Source organism: Cheilinus undulatus, linkage group 14 (genome assembly GCF_018320785.1).
Source record: "Cheilinus undulatus linkage group 14, ASM1832078v1, whole genome shotgun sequence".
Lineage (NCBI taxonomy): Eukaryota > Metazoa > Chordata > Actinopteri > Labriformes > Labridae > Cheilinus > Cheilinus undulatus.
In genome coordinates, this window is record NC_054878.1 from 32023768 (window position 1) to 32048371 (window position 24604).

General features: G+C 39.6%; 1 protein-coding gene across 1 annotated transcript; it reads right to left on the reverse strand.

The window, feature by feature from the left end:
• Window positions 1-2421: 2421 nt before the first annotated feature.
• mideasa (mitotic deacetylase associated SANT domain protein a) lies at window positions 2422-20456 on the reverse strand. Its single transcript, XM_041805622.1, has 13 exons — window positions 20024-20456; window positions 17878-19578; window positions 13219-13437; window positions 10274-10610; window positions 9994-10060; window positions 9756-9898; window positions 9531-9634; window positions 9224-9299; window positions 9016-9104; window positions 8465-8608; window positions 6833-6955; window positions 6022-6188; window positions 2422-2740 (listed from the first exon to the last, which is right to left on the reverse strand). Exons 2-13 carry the CDS (start codon window positions 19330-19332, stop codon window positions 2482-2484), a joined length of 3183 nt encoding a protein of 1060 aa, XP_041661556.1. The 5' UTR covers window positions 19333-19578; window positions 20024-20456; the 3' UTR covers window positions 2422-2481.
• Window positions 20457-24604: the final 4148 nt, after the last annotated feature.

Genomic DNA, 24604 nt, shown 5'->3' on the forward strand with positions numbered 1-24604 from the left:
AAATCTTGTGCCGTCTTGGCCGATAGCCTGGCCACACTACAAGAGTGATCTGGACCGCTCAGCACATGCTGACGTCACCACTGTCTCCGCAACTGAGTGCAAGTTCACAGGTTGTCGGGGGGGTCAAAGACTGTCAATCACTCTACAACAGAAGTGCTCTGTGTGACTGAAGCGGACTTTCGCTCAAAAAAAGGAAAATATGAAACAACTAAGGACTGGATTATGGATGATAAGTATAGATGTATCTCCTGTTGGTAGATGCCAGGATTCACGTCTTTGACGTCAGGTCAAGGTGTCAAACTAGACGATGATGTAAGAAAAATTCCAACATGCTAGTCTTCTTGAATCATGGTCGTAGGGCGTCTTGGACATGTCGTTAATTATGTCACACTACAAGACCGTTGGTCGTTCCCAACACTTAAAATCGGCCTGAGTTTTGACGATGAACTACGACGTTGCAGTCAGGCTTAAATCTGGCTAAATTTGCGTAGTCTGAGCCTACCTTAAGTGGCACTGTATCGCTGCCATGAAAATGTAACAAAAGAGAGATTACTGAAAAACTGCCCAAAACTTTCTCCTGGTTGCCCTTCTGGTTCTTCTCTGCGGTGGATCTAAGAACATCTGGTGTATGCTGTTCTCCATGACCATTTGTTGTTCACGGTGGTGGTAAAAGAGCATCAGATTTTGCTGTAAAAGCCATAATAAGCTCAGTAGCTTCTGCAGCACGGACACAACCCTGTTATCAGCCATTGTTGTTTTGGCTTGACCTGTGCATGTGCCTTAGTGGGCTATGCTATGTATGACATAATTGTATAAGAAAGATGCAGTTAGCTGTTCACACAGAGACAAAACAATAGGTGTTTGCAGATTTGTTCACTCTGGAACCTGATTTTCAAAAGTACGGCCTCCTGACATGCCATTTCTGTGTGGATGAAACGCCAATACGACAAAAAACTTTTGCATATACTCCTGAATTTGTCTCCATGTGGGCGTGGCCTAACAGACTTGTCTCTAAGCCACCCAGTGTTGTCTTGGTTGTGTGCTTAGGGTCATTGTCATGTTGGAAAGTTAAATAAGGCTTTTTCACAGGAGGGCAAATCATTTCGTCCTTTCAAAGCAACTGATAAAATCTGTGTACATTTTATGTAATAAAAGATCCCATTTTAGTTTGATATTTTTGACAAATAGTCTTGCTAAGCCATGTTCACTTTCAATTCAAAGTTGAAGCCTTAGTAGTTACATTTTCATTTCATGTTATTTCTTTGAAACCAAACAAGTAAGCAACCACAGAAAGCAGAGGAGTCAGTGTCTTTACCTCAAGAAGCAGATGTGTGTTTTGCATCACACAGCATCTTCCTGACTAATTTCTGCAGGATCAGGAAGGTGAATGAGAGCTGTCACAGACCAAACCTGTCAGAGAGACAGAAATAGGAGTGTTTTCATTTCAAGGGAAAAAGCCTTGCATCTCATCTCCTGAAGGCGAAACTTGCCTTCACTGAGCGCACCCTGTAAATGGCTGAGTTATGTCACCACTGATCAATGCCAAATAACACCACACCCTCCGTGACTCAAGATCAAGCCCTTAACTTGAAAATAATAGGACTGAAGAGTCAGCTGGCAAATTAAATCAGCCAGTCTTTTAGATCTATATTCAAGTGGCAAATCTCACTTAAATGAAAGATGTTGGTGTGAGGGACACAGTCAATCAACACAGTTCTATTGACACAGATAAATTTGTGGTTATCCATACTAAAATATTTGTGTGAAGGAAATATCCTGCCACAAACTGAACCTCTACCTCCACCTGCTGGATCAACAATGTCCTACACCAACACGCCAACAGCTTAGTAAAAAAAACAACACATTCTTCTCTGAACAGTAGAGATTTTAATAAACTTTTCAATTCACAAGTCTTATTGCAGCTGACATGATTAGTTTATATTACCTAAATCATTGCAAAATGCAGTATCATAAATATATGGCAATCTCATATATACTTTTTTTTGTACAAATCCATGTCAAAAAGGTCCCTTAGTTGTAAAAAATTACTGTATAACCAACCCCTAAGTCTGATGTAAATCTACTAAGCTCTGCACAGTACTTTCCAAAGAAGAGGATTTAAACACAACTTACTTGAAAAGGCCACAACTTTAAAGTGAAAGACTGCTTTGATCATCTGTTTTATCGACTTCCTGATTCTTCAATGGAATATCACATAACCACGAAGTCCACGCCATGAAAGTGTATGATATTTTGGTGCATATTCAATTAAATAAAAGATATAAAAAGACAATATTGGCAAAAGCAGAAGCATACAGTTTAAGTGCATTTACAAAAAATAAACTTCCTCTGAATATTTAAAAGATACATAGGTGAAGTCAGGAGTGTGAAGGTTAACAGGAAGACTTTCCCTCTGCTCACTCAAGGGCAGAATATTTTTTATTTCATCGCTAAGATCCATTTCTATACCAGTCCGTCTACTCAGTGCCAGTCTTCATCGTCATCATCGTCCTCTCCCTCAGGCGAGTCCTCCTGGCTGCTGCCCTCGGCCTCCTCCGTAACACCGTTGTCGTTTCCTTTCTGTTCAGCCGCCGTCGCTGCTGCTGCCGCCGCCTTCCTGGCTCGAGCTTCAGCAGCTGCCTGCTCCTCCTTCTCCTTTAAACGCAGCGCTGCTGCCTTCTTCTCCTGCTCAGCATGACTCTTCATGTGAGCGCTTCGACTCTTCACTTTGTAAAACACCCTAATGTACAGGGAATAAAATAACATGATGTTACAAATAAAAGAGGTAGGAAAAGGAGTAAAATTTACCTCCTTCTGAATTTCTTTCAAATTTTTCTTTCCAAAATCCACACAAATGCCCCAAAATTGCAAAGAGATTATCTAAAATATCAGTGGAAATACTTAAATACATCTAAAGTTAAAATTTCAAAGCCCGCTCATTATCAATCAAATTCCCCAAAACAAATTACAAATCATAATCCCGAATTTCATTGAAAATGATAAGAATTTCAAAGCAATTCCACTTACAAAATCCCCCAAATTAAAAATTACATTCCCAAATTTCCATGAAAATTTTAAAGCAAATTCTTCTAAAAATATTTAAAATTTCAAGGTAAATTCCCCTTAAAAAAATTCAAAACAAATTCCCCAAAACACAAAGACATTTTCAAAATTTTTATGGAAAACCTGAAAATGTTCATACAAAATCCTCCAAACATCCAAATAAATTTCCAAAATTCCTATGAAAATGCAAAAATATATGCAAATTTCCTCCAAAATTCCAAATGAAAAGTAATTTAATATTTCAGGGCAAATTCTTTAAACTTTCTAAACAAATTCCCTATAAAATGTCATCAAAATCTGTTAAAATTTAATTGCAAATTCTCCCAACATTTCAAGTACATTACTTGCACCTGTATCTGAAATGTACATTTCAGATACAAAAATTCTAACAGCAGAAAAAATGTAAATATGTTGCAGGAAAGCCAAAATACAATGTCCCCTACATACATGCAGGGTCCTAGTAGGATATACATCAGGGTGTCATGTATTATGAGTGAACTGAGAATGAGGAAAGACCATGCATGTTTGGTACAGTGACATCTCCCACTGATTTCTGAGCAGGATGTTTGAAACCAAACATTGGTGTTTTCCATATTTGAAATGCTGACTCCAACTACCTATTGTCTAATTTGGAAGCAGACCAAGAGCCCGAGCTGAGGCAGAAAAATGAATTATCTTGGATGCTGAAGCACTCCCATCTAGCTTGTCTAGCTCCAGCAACAATATTCTAAAGGATAATAAAACGCTAAGGTTGGGCATACACTTGTGGTGGAATGTCACTGTATGACTAAGTTGTTAATAATGCATGATCAGAGCTCACAGTTTATGTGCTTACACTCTACAAGTTAAATGAGGACAGACTGTGAGAAATGTCAAAAAAGATTCCTTTCCATCCATTAAAAACACAACATGTAGCATCACCAACAAACACAACTTGCTTTGCACAACTTTGCCCAGCTGTATGGATGGGATGTCCAGCTCTTTTTAGTGATGGGAATCAGGCGGCTCACTTCAACATTAAGTCAGGTCTTTTGGCTGCCTTTTCATCTCATACTATTTTAGGCTTTTGTGAAATCAGCCAAAATTAACAATGTTTTTGACCTTGTACATGTTCATTTGTTTTCATTAAAATAACTCATTTGTTCCTGTACTGCTCTGGCCTCCTGATGGCCATCGTCCAGGCCTGTGCCAGGCCCATGTCCCATCTCTCCAGGTATCTTCCTGGCTGCCCCCTCCACAATGCAGTTCCCAAGTCCTGGGAAACCAGTATGTGTTGAGCTGGATCAGGCCTTTGAAAGTGCACCAGGTGCCCCTTAAAAGTGCAGCTGCTGGACCCGTAACAGGCAGCCCACCCTTCCAATCCCCGCTCTCCTGAGCACATCAGTATTACACATGGTCTTGCCAGTGATACCCAAAGATGGGCCAAGAGAAATTGTCACGGAGGAATCCAGTTGGCGCCAATGGCCATCAGTCAACATCCAGGCCTCACAGGAGTATAGTAAGACCGGGAGGACCAAAAGACTGACTTTGGTCCACATGCTCACATACCAGAAACACCACACTGTCTTGCTCAGTGAACCCATCACCCCATGCGTGAGTCTAAGTCAGGGGTTGTTCTCACAGTCAGTAGATCGATGGATTATGCTAGCAACTGGTGAACTGCTTTACAACTTCCACAGTCTCACCATTTAGACACAGATTCTATGGCAGCATCAAAAGGCATCCCTAAATGCCTGGATCTTTGTTTTGGCCAGGAGCATGCATTCCCAATTCCTCAGCCTCTTCACTCAGCAAGTTAAAAGCCCCCACAAGGACATCTACAGTCTCCGCAAGGATCATAGCATCATCAGTCAGTGCCAAATGACATTTCAGTTCGCTGCCCAACCCACCCCACTACCCAGTCCATACAGGTACTGAAGAGCAAAGGGGCTAAGAGGCACCCCTGCCTCACCCTAGAATCAACTGGGAAGAAGTCAGGGGTGGAGCCACCACACTTCACAGCACTCTGTGTCCCAAAATATGGGGCAGACATCAGCTGGATAAGCAAGTGTGGGATCCAGTGGAAGTCCTCCAAGTTTGATGTATTTATTTTTCCAATGATCATAATATTCACAGTACGAGGCAAAATGGTCAATGAAGACAAAAAGGCAGTGGAAAAGAAAAGATCCATCCTCTCCTAACAGACCTATTTGTATACTTTGGTTATTTGCACAAGCTTGTGCGTAACAGTGCTGCGCCAAGTCCATCCATCCATTTTCTATACTGCTCATCCCATAGGGGGTTGTGTGGGAGCTGGAGCCTATCCCACCTGTGATGGACTGGTCGCCAGTTAATCACAGGGCTGGCATATAGCGACAGACAACCAGGCACACTCACATTCACACCTACGGCCAATTTAGAGTCACCAGTTAACCTGATGAGCATGTTTTTGGTGGTGGGAGGAAGCCGGAGTACCCGGAGAGAACTCATGCACGCACGGGGAAAACATGCAAAATCCATACAGAAAGGCCCTGACCGGGAAGTGAACCAGGAACCTTCTTGCTGTGAGGCAACAGCAAACAGCTCAACTACCATATTAAAACTCAGAGGTGCAAAGACACTGCATGCTGTTGATTGTGCTGAACGCAATGGAACTCAATAGGCAGGAATACAGTGCAAGTCCTCTTTCCCCAAAACAGACTGCATGTATATACCGGTGTGACCCATAGTCTAGATTTTATTGTATTTATAACTCTCAAAAATAAAACAGATTGTTGACAAATTAACTCGAGATATTTTCATGAGTGGTAGTGGGACTGTTAACTGTATTACATGTAAGAATAACTCTAAATTAATTTCCATTTCAGCTACAACTTTAAATTCATTCGATGGTGAGCCACGCTGCAGTGCAATAAGTAAAAAAAAAAAAACAGGGAGAAAAATCAACTGAAGTCACTCCCGTTGAGGAGTGTTGCGTACCTGCCACATTTCTTGCAGGGAAATACTGCATCAGGATCCGTTGGAGGTTTGGCTGGTGCTTTTGGCTTCTTGGCTGCAGGCTCGGCTCGAGGCCTGTGATGTGCTACAGGATGGTGAAGCTCTTTGTTCAAAGTGTCTGGCTCTTTGAGCACCACCATTGTTCCAGCCTGGAGGAAAGGAGCTGATGTTAGTGATGATTTTCCTTTTTTTAATCAAAATTAAACCAGTCTCCCTTATACAAATTCCAACCAACAGCAATACTCTGTATTTTCTATTTTAAACTCTACAGTCCTTGAGTACCATTTTCCATTTCATGCTGTCATGGTAAATACTTTGAGTCCTTAATGTTTATTGGTGTTATACATACGAAATACTATTCCCTGTGAAAACAGTAATACATGCAAAAAGAGAAAACAGAGGTTAGTTGAATGTTAATACTGTGCACATATAAATGCAATATAATCCAGCAACATATTATAATAAACTATTTCTAAAGAATATGAGAATGATTTCTTTGTAAGTTGCTCTGAATCTAAGTCGTTGTCGGTGCCAGACAATCTAATAGCAAAGCAACTCCCTGAGCAGTATAGTGCACATAGAGACAAGACTAGCAACGTTATAGTTGAAGTGAAAAAACAATGTTGATGGATAACCATAATTGCCACATGGTGGTTTATACAGGGCAAATAAGAAAACAACAAAATTGGACCAAAGAATAAAAAATGAGGAAAAAAAACACATTTTAAGTTTTAAGTATTTCCTTCTCCATGGTGCACACATGGATTAACCAGGTGTAATAAATAATACTTACATAGTCATGAGCCTGTAGTGACTGAGCGACCCTGGCCTGATGGCTGCTATCAAAGTCGCTAGAAAGAGCCTTCTTGTCGTCTGATTCTGCCTCCTCTTGAGTCAGTTTGGACTGCTGTGAACTCTAAGTAACAAATCAAACAAAAAAAGCATAAAGTAATACATTTAAACACTTTCAGTGTGTCACAATCAGGCCCTGGGACCGACGCCCAGTAGTGATGTACTGATGACATCAATATATGTGTTTTTGCATTGGTGCAAGCATCCTGGCTAACAGTTACTTAATTGTGGAGATGAAAAGTAAGTCTAATGTTCAACTTTCCTATTTTTGCCTGATTTCCCCCTTTTTGCCACTTGTTGCCCATTTTCCACTTTTCAAGTCCTTTTCACAAACCCACCCACCCATTTTTGCTCAATTTGTGTAATTTGTGCCTTTCTCAACCCATTTCTGCCGCTTTTCCCCATTTTTGTTTCTGGACCACTCTGACCACTTTTTACCTATTTGTGCCACTCCCTTTACACCACTTTATTTCTTCCCATTTTGCCATTTTTCCAGTTTTTGACATCTTTAACATATTTTTTGACCACTTTTCATAATTTTCCAACCATTTTTGGACAATTTTGTCTGTCCTAACCCATTTTTTGCCACCTTTATCCAATTTTTGCCACTTTGTTCCCTTTTTCACCACTCTGTAACACCTTTTCACCACTTTATTTCTACCTATTGCCACTTTTTATCCATTTTCTTTAACACTTTTATACCAAATGTTTGACGCATTTTTTCCTTTCATTAGCCAACTTTGCCCCTTTTTTCTTATTTTTACAGTTTTTAACCCATTATTGACATTTTTAATCCATTTTACCACTTTAAAATCAGTTATAACTTTTTTCCACCCAACTGTTGACCCTTCTTACCTGTCTTAACCCATTTTTGCCACTTTTAACCATTTTTTTTAGTTTTTATCTTTTCCCTCTTTTCAAAAATTTTAATCAATCTTCCCTTGATTTTATTTAAATTCCTTCTACTTATTCTCTGGAGGTTTGTGGGCATGATGCCTTAGCCATGAAGTCTGACATTACTTTCCAAGTGGTTTAGTCAGTGTACCCATAAAATTTTAAGCCAAAAAATGTATTATAGGTTATGTAAAGGTAATTATGTTTTAGGAACAGGAGCTTACATTTTTTAAAATGCTATAATATACCCTAGCATAAATAAATAAAAGTCTTTTTTTGTTTATTTGATAAGAGCGGTTATTATTCAGGTTTAAATTAAAATATGGTTATCACTGATAAACTTTCCAATGGACCATAGTTTTCCTGGCCTCCATGGTCCCCCCACTTGGAAGGGCCTTCGAAAGCTCTCTCCTTTATCCCCTTTAACCTTAATGGGAAGCTGTGATTATTTAAAGGTATTTTTGGACCACTTCTGCCTCTTTATTTAAAAGAACAACGACATACAGCAAAGTATGTTGGAAGAAGAGGGCTGAGGATGACATTCTGCAAATGTCAAAGGTCAGACTTGAATTCACTTTGGTCACCAGGACTGTAGTCTCATTGGGTGCTCACTCTATCAGCTAGGTTTAAACAGCTTCTTGCAGTTTGCTAGATTCAATCCAAATTATCTCCACTCTACCTTTAGATCCACCACAGCCTCCGTATGCTTCTCCACAGGGGAATCTGGAGGGCCAAAGGTGAGAATCCCGTTGCGTCCAATCTTCACCTGTTTCTTGTACGTGTAGTAAAACTCTACACACTGAGCCACGGTTTTCGTCCGCACCTTTGAATCCAGCAAAGCACACAGACTTTACTTTACCATCCAGTCATTTATCTGCATATAACACTCAGTATCAGTGATGATAAACATGAGAGACAGCCTTAGTGTAATTCTACTGTAGCTAATGTTTCAATTAAATCAAAACCACATTTCCCATAAATCCTGTTACTTCCTGTCAAACAGAATGGAAGCAGAGCTGCCTTGTACCTTGTTTGCCAAAGGACATTTTCCATTACATCTGATTCTGGCTTCATGTTGTAAAATGCATAGAAACAACTTAAAAAGCTGGCTTTTATGGGTGTGTTTGTTTGAATAAGTCATATTAAAGCTGAGAGCAGTTTTATTAACATTTTAATGTTTTTTATAGATTTGTAATCATTTAGCCTGCAAGTTGAAATTAATGATCGTACCAGTTTCTGCACCATAATGAAGTCCTTCCTGTAAGCAGTGATCCCCTTATTGAAGTAACGCTTCTCTTCTGCAGTCCAGCAGTCGGAGCCTGTGAGTAAATCAGCATAATTTATAGTTTGCTTTCCCAAGGGAGTTAGGACGTGTTTGAAGAGAGGTAAGAAATCAGAGAAGAATGAAGTAAATGAAAGATGAAGAAAAAACCCTGACCTGAGTAGTGATAACCTGTCAGGTGATGGCCTGGGGGGAAAACAGGGTCCTGAAGCATCACACGTCCCAGTGTGTCCTGCAAAACAACATGAATGATTGTTTTTTTAACAAGAGGAGTGCTTCCTATCAGAGTTCTTTAAATTCAAAATCCTGACTGTTATCATTTTAACAAAAACTTTGTTTCATGTACAATGCCTTTAAAAAGAAAGGTGCGGCATGTTTAAGCTATAGTAGGCAAAAAAATTACCTACATCAATGATTATTCACTAAAAAATCCTGTCGTGTGCATTTGAGTCATTATACTCACCAGGAAGTCTCCTCCACATTCATGTAAACAGTGAAAAACCAGTTCCTGGTTGGTTCCTCCACCTCTGAGCACGCTGGAGCAAGCCATGTTCATCAAATTCTTAACTTTAAGCAAAAAGAGGAGAACGACCATTGTTGGAAAGAAAAAAAGAAAAAAACAAAGTAACTGTGGCAAAAGATAAATTTTGACAACCAGTGAATGGGTAGGGGAATTTGACATACTAACCCCTTTCTTCATCACCAGGTCTAAGGTTTGACTCATCCACGGGGAGCCAAACCAGATCAGCCTTGTGCAGGTCTAACTGGGAGGACAGCTGATCTTGCAACTCAGGAATTTCTGCCTGGTACCTCAACCCGATGTTGATACGCCTGCACAAGTATGACACAAGAGATTATACAGTAGGTTTATATTTTATGAGAAGACATTGAAGAGCTAAGACATCTGTTTACACGTGTGTACTCACGGCTCAAGGCTGACGGGCGTAGCATCAGTGATCAGCGGCAGAACAGGGGGAGTGACTTCTGAACTTGCTGAAATTTAAACAGAAGGACCAGATGAAGTTGTTTTCTGTTTTCTCTAGCATGCAGGCATCTCAATCAGACTCAAATTCAAACCGTATAAATTTTGTGCAAAAAAAGAAAAGATAGCCCAGTTGCACTTTTGTACAAAGAGAGAAGATGGCGCTGCATAACTAATTCTTAAACAGTTAGTACATCATATCAGAATCAGCACCTCTGACTTACTTGAGCGTAGCAGACTACGTGAAGCAGACTTGGGCGTAACCGGCGGAGGAAGGATCTGGTTGCTTGCGATGTTAGTGAGAAAGGTGGAGAAGTAGAGTCCAGAGCCTTCACGTACAGGAGATAGAATGGGTGGAGGTGTGTACGGGGGCAGAGTCAGGGGGTTATCCGGCAGGCGAACAGGAGAGCGCAGGTTGCTCTGGTAGGAGGTGATGCTGGGGTACAAGGATGGAGGGATGAAGGTGGAAGGTTTGTGAGGAGGGATGATGAGCGGCTCGGGACGAGGTCGGCGCTTCAATTTGGGTTTTCCATCCTCGTCTAGGCCTTGATCCTCTCCATCCTGGACAGAAGAAGCATTGGAGTTGCTTTTCAAGAACACTGAACATGGAGGCTCTCCCATATACAGTGTCACATTTATTCTCAGGTTACCCCCTTAACAACTATGACACAAAACCCTTTGTGTAGTTTCTGTATCAGGCTCACTGGAGATCCTACACAACCAGTTTACAAAAATAGCTTTTCAATAAGTCTTCAGTATGTGGATGAGCTATGCTTTATTGTGCCTGGCTAAGGACTGGGCAGTATCCTTTTTTTAAACACTGTTAAACCTCAAAAGTTTCCCATACAGGACTTAACAGCCTTGTGCCTAAACATCATACAGTAAGAGGCAACTGCAATTTAGCACTTGTTGACTTGCAGGCCATGCACCTCTATGTGTTTTTAATTCAATTTTTTGAGAAAGAGCATCTTTATTCATTTATAATTTAGGAAAATATAACTGCAATTTTGAATTAAGTATCAAAATAAGATGTTACAATTTTATTTAGCAGATGCTTTAATCCAAAGCGACGTACATCTGACAGGTGTTCCAGGAGTTAAGGAACTTGCCCAAGGGCCCAAACTGGATATTGAGTAGAGCTGGGCAATTAATTTAAAAACAACCGAAACCAACATTTAGAGTCTATAACTGACAAAAACCTGCCATGTCAATTATTTCCATTTTTTCCCTTGTAATATCTCTTTCTACTAATGCACCACCCCCTTAAAAACAAACTACTAGCTGTGTAGTCATGTGATAGGCAGCCAGGTAGTTTCATTTCAGTTGTGTATTTTGATTTTAGTTGTCTCAAGAAATCATCTTAAATTGTTAATCTCTGCATTTTCCTCTCAGTTATTCGTTTTAAAATTCTACAAATATTTATAGAACAAACAGAGTCTGAGGTAGGAGGTGGAATAATCATTCATTAATTGTAATCAAGGTAAAAAGCACAATTAATTGTGATTTTGATTTTTGCTATAATCGCCCAGCCCTAATACTGAGACACTACTGACTGGGATTTGACCCATCGGCCTCCCATACCAAATCAGTGGTGTAACCCACTGAGCTATCCAGCCCAAGATGTTTTTGATTTAGTCAGTCTAACAGAGACATAGTCAACGCATGGCTCTTTTGTGACGACTTTTAAGCCTTTTCTGGAAAAAATTCCCACAGAAAACCTTAAAAAGGGAAATTCTGACAACAGAAATGATCCATTGTAATTCACATTGATCCTTTTGTTTCCCACACTAATACAATAGGCTTAAAGTCATATTTAATTAACACCCTTTATCTTTTTTGTCCGTATACGTAGTATGGCTATCAAATAATGAGACTGCGCTCATGAGGATAAAACCATGGGTTCATAGTCACACTGTTATATATTAAAGGTCAGGTTAGGGCTGGGCCATGCGGTAAAAAAATGGAATCTCCAATTTTTTTCACACCAAACTCAATTTACAATTTTAACAAGAGTGTATGGCTGCAGCTTGGAGACCTCTGCCATACAGACCTCTGCCATACAGACCTCCAGGAGGCAACAGCGATGTCCCGCGCTGTGCTCTAATTTTCAAAACAAAAGATCACGTCTGGTCGCACTGTATCTTTATCTTTGTTTTTGTTCATATATATTTTTTTATATTAAATGAAGAGGAAACACTTTTAATTTTCAAAGAAAAGACAGCGTCAGAGGAACTCTTGAACTTCTTGTCTTGTATGTCATTATTCATGTACATTTTTAAAAACTAAATCAGAGGAATATGGGACAATATTTTTAGTTATATATCTTGTCATCTATATATCTATCCTGTCCATGCCCAGCACCTGCAGGGCACGGACAGCTCTGTTTCACATCTGTGACCTCGTAGTGCAGAAGAGGGAATTATTATGTTCATTCAAACAGCTGGTCTGCTAAAACTAAGCTTTCTATCAGATGACTGTTCATGTTAACTTAAAGGTTTATAGTCTGATCACATGACTGTCCATCTCCCTCGTCTTCATGCCTTTTCATTGATAAATCCGCTAAGAAAGTGTGCTGAGCAGGCTAGTTTTTTTGTACCATTGTGACTTCGTATCTATGGCCCGTCCTATTTACTGGAGAACTGAACAATGTTTACATTCCCTAAGAACGTTATGGGATTGGAATGGCTATTCCAGCTTTTAGTCAAGCTCTCAGGTGTTGCTAGGGGAAAGAAATTGTTGTTTAAGTACATTTTTTTATTTTGGTCACAAAATGTAGGAAATTATAAATTAGTAGTTTTATAAATTATTTTCGTCTGCAAGTGACCATGGTATAAGCGGGTTAATGTCCTTCAAGATGTCAAAGGGTTCAGGCCTCCAAGCTATCCATTAATCCCTGTTAACTGGACACCTCGTCGGGCATTAACCCTTACTTAATAGCCATTCCTCATATTTCCATCGCATTTACACAAGAGAGAACATGAGAGATAAATATTACCGATTCTTGGGAAAAGAGACAAAACTTGTTCTAAACTTCATTTTGCACTTTACTGTAATAATTCTTTGTTTGAGCAGGGTTGAGCAACACTAGTCTAACATATAGTCTCTGCACAGGCTGAAGGGATTTGAGTAACAAACCAAAAACCAAAGTTATCTCCATCAGAATATTCACCTGGCCAAAGCTCTCGTTCATGGAGTTCCTGCGGGATCGCCGCCGAGCCACAATGACTGAAGGTTTCCTGTCAGACGGTCCTGCTAATCGCTCACCTGGACCAAGTCTCCCCTGAGCCCAGCCGCTCTGAGGGTCAGTGTGACTCTTGTGCACCGGCACAGACACAGGGATGACCAGAGGAACTATAGTGGCCTGTCTGCCTGAAGCAGGAGCGTCTTCCTGTCATTTTGGGGAAAGAGAGGAAGATAAGGCAAAACAAAAAACAGAAATCAGACAGATTGGAGAAGTGAAAAGTCAAACAAAAAAGGAATCATAAGACATCAAAAGAGGAAAACACTTATTGCTGTTTAATCAACCTTAAGAACTTCATGTGCTGTTTTTAGAGGGTTAGACAGCCAAGTTTTGTTCTAACCTAATTATTACTTCTTCTAAATCTGGATTTATCAGTGCTGCTTCTGTCAAAAGTATCATAAATATTAAGCTTTAAATGCACACAACATAATTCCTGCTGCCAGGGGGTTCTCAATCAGAATAATAATAACAAAAACATTCAAGGAGATATGCACTGCTCAGCTCTGCCCACATTTGTTGCTTATTGTTTATAACTGAGGACTCTGCTCAATAAAAACTGCACTCCTTAAAGGGTTTTTTACTACACATTAAACCACTGTTTTTCTTTCACAGATGAATTTCACATAATAAGGAGTAAAAGCTATAGCAAGTAACTTTCCTTCTCTGCAAGAAACTCAGAAAGTATTTTGAGGTTGCTCACAGCATTAACCAGGAAGGACACTTTTTAACCACATTTCTTCCTTATTATGTGGTTTTAGCCCATACATATATATGCCCAGTGGGGTGGAGAATTTGCTGTAAGAGTGCATCTCCCTCTCTTTAATTGCATCAAAATGTCTGGTTAGTAGCACTGGTTATGGAGGGAACTGGGTGACAGAACGTGAAGTCGCTGGCTGAGAATTATCGAGGCCCATCACAAGTAAGCAGTACAAAAAATGGATGAGATTCAGCAACAGACAGGAAGCTTGCTGTATCAGTTCACACATCTGTAATAACTGTGGAAATCTATTACACTACATCAGCACTTCCACAGCAAATATAAGCATGTTGTTTCTGTCACAGCAACTCTGTCATGGCATTGTTACCATTAAAGATGTAAAATTTCTTTAAAAACAGCTGGAAAAATCTGGGACGATGTAGGTACCCATGTAAATATTTTTAATATAGGAGTAGTTATTTTTAAATTAATATAGACATTTCAGTGCAAAGATTGTGCATATTGTGCCTTTTAAAAAAATCATGTATAGCTACATATTTCCAACCACTCAGTAGTGCACATGCCTCACTGGTATTTCTGGTCAAGCTGATAAAAGTTTGAGTAAATTGTACTCATGGCAGAGAAACACAAAACTCAGTTTTATGACTCATACTTAGGGCAAACTGTTTACAGCAGGACTAAAGACATTTGTAAAGTCAAGCTTGTTAACCACAATGCTCAGCTCAGAGATATTAAACCTGTTTGGTGTGTGCGTGTGTGTGTTGGTGAGTTAAGGAGTTTGAAGGTTGACAGCACAGCCCCTCCCTGGCTCTGCTGAATGACTGAGAAAAAGCCTGAGGAATGTGGAGGTGTGCAGACATGCAGCTGCTCCAACTGTACATCTATCCTCCTGCAAACTCCACACAAAGTAACCCACGACAAGCCCTACAACCCCCTAAGGGTGGAGGGTCCCTATGCAGAGAAAGAAAAGCTAGTGTTTGTGTTTATTGTCTGTTTATTGAAGCTGCTAAAGAGTAAATAAAGCAGCTGGTTCAAGTGGGCGTGAGCTAAAGAATGCAAACATTGTAAATCCTGATTAACAAGATACATGCTTTATCGTGATAAATGTAAAGGAATATTTTACATTAAAAATGCAAAAATGTTTTGCAGAGGCTGTTTGTCAGGTCGAACAAGTCTCACCTGCAGAGATACTGTATTAGGCATCATAAATATGATTACAGCTAAAATAGATAGAGTAGCACAGCCTTTATTTGAATAAATAAGTGAAATGGATACATCAAATGTTCCTGATGTTGACTGACCTAATTCAACAGAGGGCCATCCAATTTGTGCAAGCAGTCTCACAATTAGTGAAATAGGGATCACCTGAATGCAGTGAACACCACACATCACCACAAACACACCATCCCCACTGTGAAAAAAGTGGGGGGCAGCATCATGCTGTGGGGATGCTTCTCAGCAGCTGGCCCTGGAAGACTTGTAAAGGTAGAGGGCCAATTGAATACAGCAAAATATAGGAAAATCCTGGAGAACAATCTTAGTCAGTCTGCAAGAGAACTACGGCTTGGGAGAAGATTCATTTCCAAAAGTCAAAGCCCAGACCTTAATCCAATTGAGAATTTGTGGCTGGACTCGAAAACGGCTTTTCACGTTTGATCCCTGCGCAACCTGACAGAGCTTGAGCGGTTTACAAAGAGAAATGGAGTAAAAATTTCAGTGTCCAGATGTGCAAGTCTGATTGAGCCCTTTCCACACACACTCAGTGCTGGGATTGTAGCCAAAGGTGCATCTAATAAATACTGACTTAAAGGGGGTGAATATTTATGCAGTCACTTACTTTACATAACATATTTTCATTTAGTTGACACTGTTTAGTACAAATCAGCTTTCACGTTGACATTAAAGAGGGTTTTTTTTTGTTTTGTCAAAAAAAAAGCCAAATTATACTGACCATTAACAATTTATAAAATAAATTAAAAGGTAGACCTCCAAGGAGTGAATATTTTTTTACATGCACTGTATATGTCTAATAAGAATAGTCATGATACCAGAATTTAAACTTCAGTATGATGCTGCTAATACAAATTTTAAAAAAAATTTAAATCTCTAGTGATCACTGGCAATGAAAGTAGAAATCAGGCGTCCAATAATGGGCAGTACTGTGTTTTTTAGTACCATGCAGGCAAACTCTTGCACACGGTCGAAGTTGCACAAAAAAAATTACCTTGTGCAACTTAAACAGATTCACTCCTCTCCCAGGCATTTGTCTAATGAAAAGACAGTTTTTAAGACACCAAAGATTGATTTATATTTTAAACACACAATAAAAAAATAAACATTGAAAGGTGCTTTTGCAGGATCTTTCCCCAGGAACTAGAGACTTTTGAGGAACATGGGTCTATATTGAGTTTTGGGGTAGAAAATCTACGTGCTGAAGAGCAGCGGCTCATGGGGTAGCAATTTCCAAAGGCTCAGGAACTGGTAGTCTAGGTGAGCAACTCTGTCAGAGACTCTAAAAACCAGTTCAGACTACAGATTCATAAAAAATCTGAAACTCTTAATTACTTGTGACGGGGCGCTCTGCAACTTTCTAAAAGTCTGTCAGTTCACACCACGGCAACTGGAGGAGATGATGCATTGTTTCCATTGCAACAACTCTCAAAGTCACCCAATCTTAAGTCATTTATTGTTACGTTACTAAATGTGTCTCTAAAGGAGGGACAGCATTGCAAATCAACAGCCGTTTCTGTATCTTTATCTTGAGAATATGTTCACAGACACACACAGACACGTACACAGACATTTAATAATATTATAACTACATATAACAGATTCAAATCCAATTTAAAAAGGTGTAATCTGACAAAAAATAAATCAAAACAACAAATATAGTTTCTGCCTAAAAAAAAATCCCTGACAATTACTTAATTACTTGGTGACTGTTATAAACTAAATCTTAATCATTATTAGTCAAGATCTGATCTTGCATCACATTATTGATTTATTTTGTCTTCCTATATCACATTAAATAAATCACATTATTGATTTGTTTTGTCTTCCTAAATCCTGCTTGTATCAGGGTAACTGTTTTGCATAATCTTCCCGGACTTTAGACCCTGGTGAAAAAAACAGACAACAATAGGCCACAGGAACCATTTGGTTCTTTGAGTATAAGTTCCAGGACCTAAATGTTCTGGGTACTTCCACTCAAAAAGCACCTAAAGAATTTGCAATGTTGGCCACAAGGTCTGTTGGAAGATTTTTTTTTTTACAGTGAGGCCAGTTTTTAATCATCTACAAGCTTTATATTTTTCAGTCAACCGTTCACTTATTTGACAATCTGACTTTATTATAGTAACCTTCTGTTTTTTATTCTTGACCTCTTTTTTTAAGTTTTGTTGTAAGTGTAAAGTTCAGGTTATGTTTGGTACATGTCAGATTTAAATGTCTATCTATGTCAGTTTATCTTAAAATGTGATCTTGTATCAGCAGCCTTTTTTTTTTATCTTAGTTAAAATCGTTATGTGTATTTTTAATTTATTTATCATCTCTTTAATTTAATTTTTACTACTAGGTAAATGTTGACTAGTGACTCGCGTGTTGCATCTAAAAAAACAATTAAAAAGTAATTTAACAATATAAAGCTCATTCTGTGAATCAAAGGGAAGTTCTGTGTAGAAACACTGTTCTTCCTCTTTGTGCAGCTACCTGCAAACTTTACCAGATGAGAATTTTCTTTTTACATGCACAAATTAGTTGGCCTTGATGTTCCATAACTTGACATGGCATAATTGGAGTGTTTTACTTTAAAGTGCGATTAATTAACAGGAAATTTAATAGAGTAGCAGTGTAATGAGTGTTTTCTTAACCTTTGCCATTTTGGCAGGCTCCATTTCTGACGCCTTCTGAGCCAAAGTCTCCAGGTTGATCTCCTTGGACGCCCTCCTCCTCCTGCTGGTGATCTGGATGACCCCTCCTGTCGTAACTTGGGCCTCTCCTCCTTTAACTCCATTCTGGGACAGTTGTGAATCTTTGGCTGCTTGGGACCAGATGTTAGTGGAAGGAGGGCCTAACGGGGACTGTCCATCTCTGGAGAGGCGTCGAGAGCGCCGAGGCGCAGCCAGTGATGCATTTGTGAGTTCTGCTGGATTTGTTGAAACTTTGTCAGAGCCTGGATCAGGTGCAGATGTCCCTTCATTGGTTTTAACTTCTAACTCCTGCTGCTCAGCTGCTTTTGCATCTTCTTTTATACCTGCAGCATCAGGAGGACGAGGCTCAGGAGGCTGAAAAGTCGCAAAGTTTAGGTTTTGTTGCTGTTTTGGTTGCACCTGAAGTTGTGCCGTTTCTTGCTGTGGCACATTTTGCTGCATTTGCTGCTGCTGCATTTGTTGGATTTGTTGCTGCCGCTCCTGCAGTTGCTGCTGGTGATACTGTTGCTGCATTTGCTTAAGTTGTTGCTGTTGCAACTGATGGTGTTGGAGTTGCTGCTGTTGCTGCATTTGTTGCTGTTGCTGCAACTGGAGTTGATGCTGTTGAAATAGTTGCTGCTGTTGCTGCTGCTGTTGCTGTTGTTGCTGCTGCTGTTGATGGTGATGCATTTGTTGCTGCCGCATCTGTTGCAGCAAACGCTGCTGGTTTTTGGGTTGCTCGCTGTATGCCAGGCCTGACACTGGCTTGTTGCCGGGGAACACAGAGTAATGACCAGATGGAAACTGTTGCTTACTAGGCCTAAAAGTAGCCTGGAAAGGTTGCAGCATGGGCCCCTGTAGAGTGTGAGGAGCTACGTGGGGTTGAGCCTGCAGCTCCACACCTTTATGAGCCTGCTGGTAGGCTTGAAGCTGAGCCTGGTGCATCGCAGCTGCAGCATGCTGCTCCCATTCCAGCCCCCTCCCAGGAGCTGAAGCCTGGGCTGCATCCCTGTAAGCCTCAACTGGGCCTGGGAGTTGATTTTCTCCCCCCATTGGCAGAGCAACACCCTCGTGGACCCCTTTGTGGAACGCCATCTGACCCCTGACGTTCACTCCACTCATATAAGGGCCAAAGTTCTGGCCCCAGGCCGACACAGGAGCTTCCTGAGACCAGCCAGGCGCCTGCACGGAGTCCTGGTGCATCCACTTTACAGGGGCAGCCTGTTGATAGTGTGGCAGACTTTGAGGCCCTTTCTCTTGGCTATAAACACCAGAGCTGCTGGCAGAATTACTCGACTCCAATGCTGGAGGTCCCATACCATAGTAAACGTCCCCTGAGTGCTGCACAGGCTCTTTCATGGCTGCACCTCGCTGCTTGCCACTCTTGTCAGTACTCACTTGAGAAGGAAGACTCATAGTAATGTTTTAAGGGTACAAAAACTGAAGTCAGAGCTTTCAATCTTGACTTCCAAGTGTGCAAAACACTGAGTTAGTGTGCCTGTGGCTGAGGAATTCTTTGTTTAATTGCGTATACAGAGGTATATGGGAGGAAATATAAATCCCAGAGGAAAGTGCAGGGTGGGGAACACTCAACCCTCCTTTCAGAATCAAATCTGAGCTTTTCTGTCCATTCTTCTCTTCCTCTTCTTTCTGGAGAAGGACCTTAAGAGAGAAAGGGGGGGTTAGACACTTTCTTTTTTGCTCTTTAGACAGGCATACAAAGTTTCCAACCGACTTTCACTCGTCTGCAGCAAAGAGGAAACTGAGGCCTAGACATGAAAAAGCCCAGAGAGGACAGATAGAACAAGTCAGTGACATATTAGAGCTGTGAACGTTAAAGTTATATTTCGATTACTGCATCCAGGTGCGTCCACAGAGGACGTGTTAAGAGAAAAAGTCCAGAGGCGGTAGCAACAAGGAGGCGCTTACAGTGCAGCTGCCATTTGGCATAACAAGAAATACAGGAAACGGAGGGACTCGTGCAATCACCCGAGCGATAGCCACTGATGTTATGTTACAAATCAGCAATAAGGAAGCGCCTGAGGAGCGGACTACTGTTGGGCAACACGGCTGATTACTGGGCATGAGAGTAACACGGCGTACATACCTGATCAGTGGTGCACAGAGCTGTCCGTGTCCAGCTCCATAGAGTCACTTTGGTTTCGATCAAAGTCGACTGCATGCAGCTCCATGGAGGTACTGTGCGCAGCAAATGTCATAACTCTGACAACTTTCCCTCGAGTTTCACAGCGCGCAATATGGCGAACAGACGAGAGTACAATCCCACGGAAACATAATCCAAAGTCCGGAAAGGCTGGAGGCGCTCATAAACACTGCGCTTTTAATGTTGCACGGCGAATCACTAAATCGTGCACACTCAAGAAAACATGTCCACAACTTTCTCCCCGCATCAGCGACTAAACCACACATGAGACGGTGACTGTGTGGGAACTGGGGCCTGCTCTGCTGCTTTCGTAGATCTTCAAAATGCTCAACAGAGCCACACCTGTCTGATGTAGGTATCACGGCCTATCCAGTTAGTTTTACACTTTGCGTAACTGCGCAAACACAGAGAAAGTTGTGCGTCCCTGAACGCACCGCCTCACCCCAAAACAGCTCAACTAACATCCTGTTGTCCAATCCGATTGTCTGGCCACTCCCATAGCTGTATCCGTGTGCGTTTGTTTTACTGTCGCGGCTGCCCCGGAGAGCGGAATCTCAGCATATGAAACGGAAACACGTTGATTAGAGGAAAGTAAGGGAACTAAGACAGAATTTTCCACTAATATATCATTTAAGGCATTTCCTTAGGTGAAAATCAAAAAGTATAGACAACAAAACATCGTAATACGACTGAAAGTTACTAAGTCAATGATTCAGCAGCCGCCCCGGGGTGGGCGCTACACGACAGGACAAGGCTTCGCGACTGTTAATGGGAATCTCGGGTTTTTTAGTGATCCGTATCATTTTGCTCAACTCAGCTGCACGATCCGGATCGTTCGGCTCCAAAACGGTTCCTCATATGATACCATCATGTCTTCAATAGAATTAGCCAAATGTAGCAATTTGTTGATAAGATTTAAGTGTTTTTATTTTAATAATAATTCTTATTTTTATGACTATTCATTATTATTATTTTTTACTATTACTATGGTCTGGATGGGAATTCAGTATATTTTAGCGATCAGTATCATTTTGCTTAGCTCAACAGTATGATTCTGCTCTTTTGTCTCCAAAACAGTTCATCATTTGAGATCATCCTGTCTTCACTATAACAACCTTATCATATTATCTATTAACAAAAACAACAATAATAATGATAGTAATAATAATAATAATTATTATTATTATTATTATTATTACTATGGTTACTGTTATTATTACAGTCTAGACCTACCCTCTTTGTAAAGCTTCTTGAGATAACTGGGGTTATATTAACAAAGACTGATTTATGATTAACTGAATGGTGTGCTTGTATTTTATTCAATTTTCTTTTTATTCTGAACATTTTGTTTAATGATTTTCTTAAATGTTCCATCCCCCTAAAAGTCTTACAAGTCAAATCAAGGCCATCAAGCATGAATCCTCACTGTGTGGTTTACCTGTGGCAGAGCAGTGTGGAGAAAGATAAACTCTTATCAATGCATAAAATAAAAATAAATTTCAAAAAGCTTTTGAAGGATGACGGCTCTCAAAAGTGATCCAGCATCTGTCTTTCATGTAAAAGGGCTGGCTCTTTGAGCTGACTCATTCACAGAAAACACTCCTCCACACAGGACTTAGTCAGGAGCATAGTGCATGACATTTATTCCTTATTTTGATGTGTGTTACATTAACATCAGCCCCAAATCATGATTTTTTTTATTGTCAAACAACATTGATGTGAAAATTGCACATTAAATATTTAAGGTACAGTATTGTTTTTCTATCTTCAAAAGCATCTTATATGCAATACTTCTGGTAATTTTCCATCTGCAGTAAGATTAATGACACAAAAAAATTCTTAAACTTATTTTCATCTACCTCCTTAATACTTTTGTAAGGTGTTATGGATGCATTTTATGTGTATGTATTTTATGTGTTTTGAGAGACTGGGTATTAATGTTTTATGCATTTCTCTGTTGTTTAGAGAAGCTCAATTTGTGTTCAGTGTGCAATGACAAGAAAGGTGTTAATTTTATTAAAAACACTAAAGTTAAACACCATAAAGAGAAAAGAAGGAATTAGAGAGAATTCTAGAAATACTGTGGCCAAGTCAAAACTACCCTCCATCCTCAAAATAATGCTTGAAAGCTTTTATAAATTGTGCTATTGTCTTTTGTAATGTTTAAATAGTTAGTCAAAAAGCAGATGTATTGGCTGCTGCATGGATGTGGAAAATGTCAAAATTACTTAAAAAATACCTTTTTGATGCTCTTCAATGTGAGGATCCAACTTAAAGTTATTTAAGAGATCTAAAGCATTCAGGGGGATGGAGGGATTACCTTGGAATCCCTCAGCAGGAGTGGGACAGAGAGACTGACAGACGTATGCATCTATCTAATGGATAGATGGATAGGCTGTAGAGTCTGGAGGAAATTAAAGCTCATTTCAGTATGTGTTTGCAGATACTTCTCTTTTCATTTGCAGCATTTGTACCAGGTTTAACCTTTCTGGGCCAAAAATATCCATTCATCAAAAAGGTACACCTCAAGAAAATCTCATCATCAACTTTACTACATATTTCAAGTGTCTGGCTCAGCATTGACATGGTTGAAAGACTGATGTACCTTATAAAAATGCTAAAGGGAATCTTATACTACAAGGTACTCAGCACTGTGACATAGTGAAAGACAAACTGAGTATGAGAACAAGCTGCAGCTTGACAAAGGTAACAGTCCTGCCCTTGGCTCTTCCCCAGTTTGTTCCCTTGCAGGGCTTGTAGCACCCTATAATGTAATAATTTCCTGATAATGTAATAACACCTGATAACGTAATAAAAGTTTGCACTTAACTCAATCAAAAATGTAATAAAACCCAATAATGTAATAACTTCACCAATAATGTAATAAAATATCCTGACTGATATTGTAATAACATTTTTACTGATAATGTAGTACCTTTTTTCAAACCTGATAATGTAATATTTGACAGATAATGTAATAAATATGTTCATTACAAAACAACTTTCAGTAAGACTTTATTTGAAGAAGGTATACATAAGCATAGTCAGCGCTTTAGTTCAGCTTCTATGTGGTCAACGCTGTAACAACTGTTTATTACGATACTACATACGGGTAAACAACATTATGATGAGTAGCTTACAAAATGAAACAGAACTGCTCATGAACATTAAGAGGGTATTAAGTGAGCTAAAATACGTAGACTAGCAGTATGAATGTCTTTAGAAGCATCAGACTAGTTAACAGTGGTTTATTTAACCTACTATAGACCAAATATAAACTCTAGAGGTTGGACATCTCACCAATAAGAATTAATAACATAACCAGTTAGTCCAACATTTTCAAAAGAAATATATGCAAGGTAGCAGATAGCTTTGCAGAAATGATGTCACATCAATAAAACAGGATTTAAATGGACATAAGGCCTTAAGACAATTACTTTCACCTCTAAAAAATTGTATACTTCCATAGAAATAAATACAACTTCAGAAACCCTGTATAAACCCTAAAAAAGGAGTTTGAAAGATGACCATGTCAGTTTTCATCAAGTTCTGTCATTTTGATGCTGACATTTTTATTTAACCTTTATTTATACAGCTAAACCTCATAATATACTATGTAGTATGACAGTATGTTCGCTGACCACTATGTCACTTGACATAGAGTAAGATGTCAATTTGACATTGAAAGTGATATAATAAGCATTTATGAGTGGATATATAGGCCTATGTTTATGTCAGGTGTCATGTAATGTGTATGTAGGTGTTATGAACGCTTATGTATACCCTCTTCAAATGAAGTGTTACTGAAAGTTGTTTTGTTGGTTTGTGGTTGTTTCATGAGGTAGTGATTTGTTGGAAATCTGTGAAGTGAAGAGGTACGTTTAGGGAAGCATTACCTGGGGTCTCCAGTGCTGCTCAGAAGTTCATCTGAGCTGGAATTCTCTGGTCTCCCAAGGAGGTAAGTCCATCACCCACTCAGTAAGACCAGGATGTAGTTGCATGTCCCTGATTATTTGCACATGTGCATATGGCTGGATGGTATTCATGGTCTGCAATTTAACACAATAGTCCTTCTATTGTTTCAAATCCAGTGTATATAACATTGTTAGATTCTTAAAACACAAAATTTAGAACTCTGGACTGAAAATGACCATATTTATTACATTATCTGTCAAGTATTACATTATCAGGTTTGAAAAAAAAGATATTACATTATCAGTAAAAATGTTATAACAATATCAGTCAGAATATTTTATTACATTATTGGTGAAGTTATTACATTATTGGGTTTTATTACATTTTCGACTGAGTTAAGGGCAATTTTTATTACATTATCAGGCATTATTACATTATCAGGAAATTATTACATTATAGGGTGCTACAGAGCTCATTAAACAGTTGTTTCACAGCAGAAACAGCTGTTTGATATTAAAATGCCAGAAAACAGTTCACTTTGGGGAGAGAACGCATTGTTTTATAGTAACGTGTGCTGCTGACCACTTGGCCAGGTCACCCTTGTGAAAG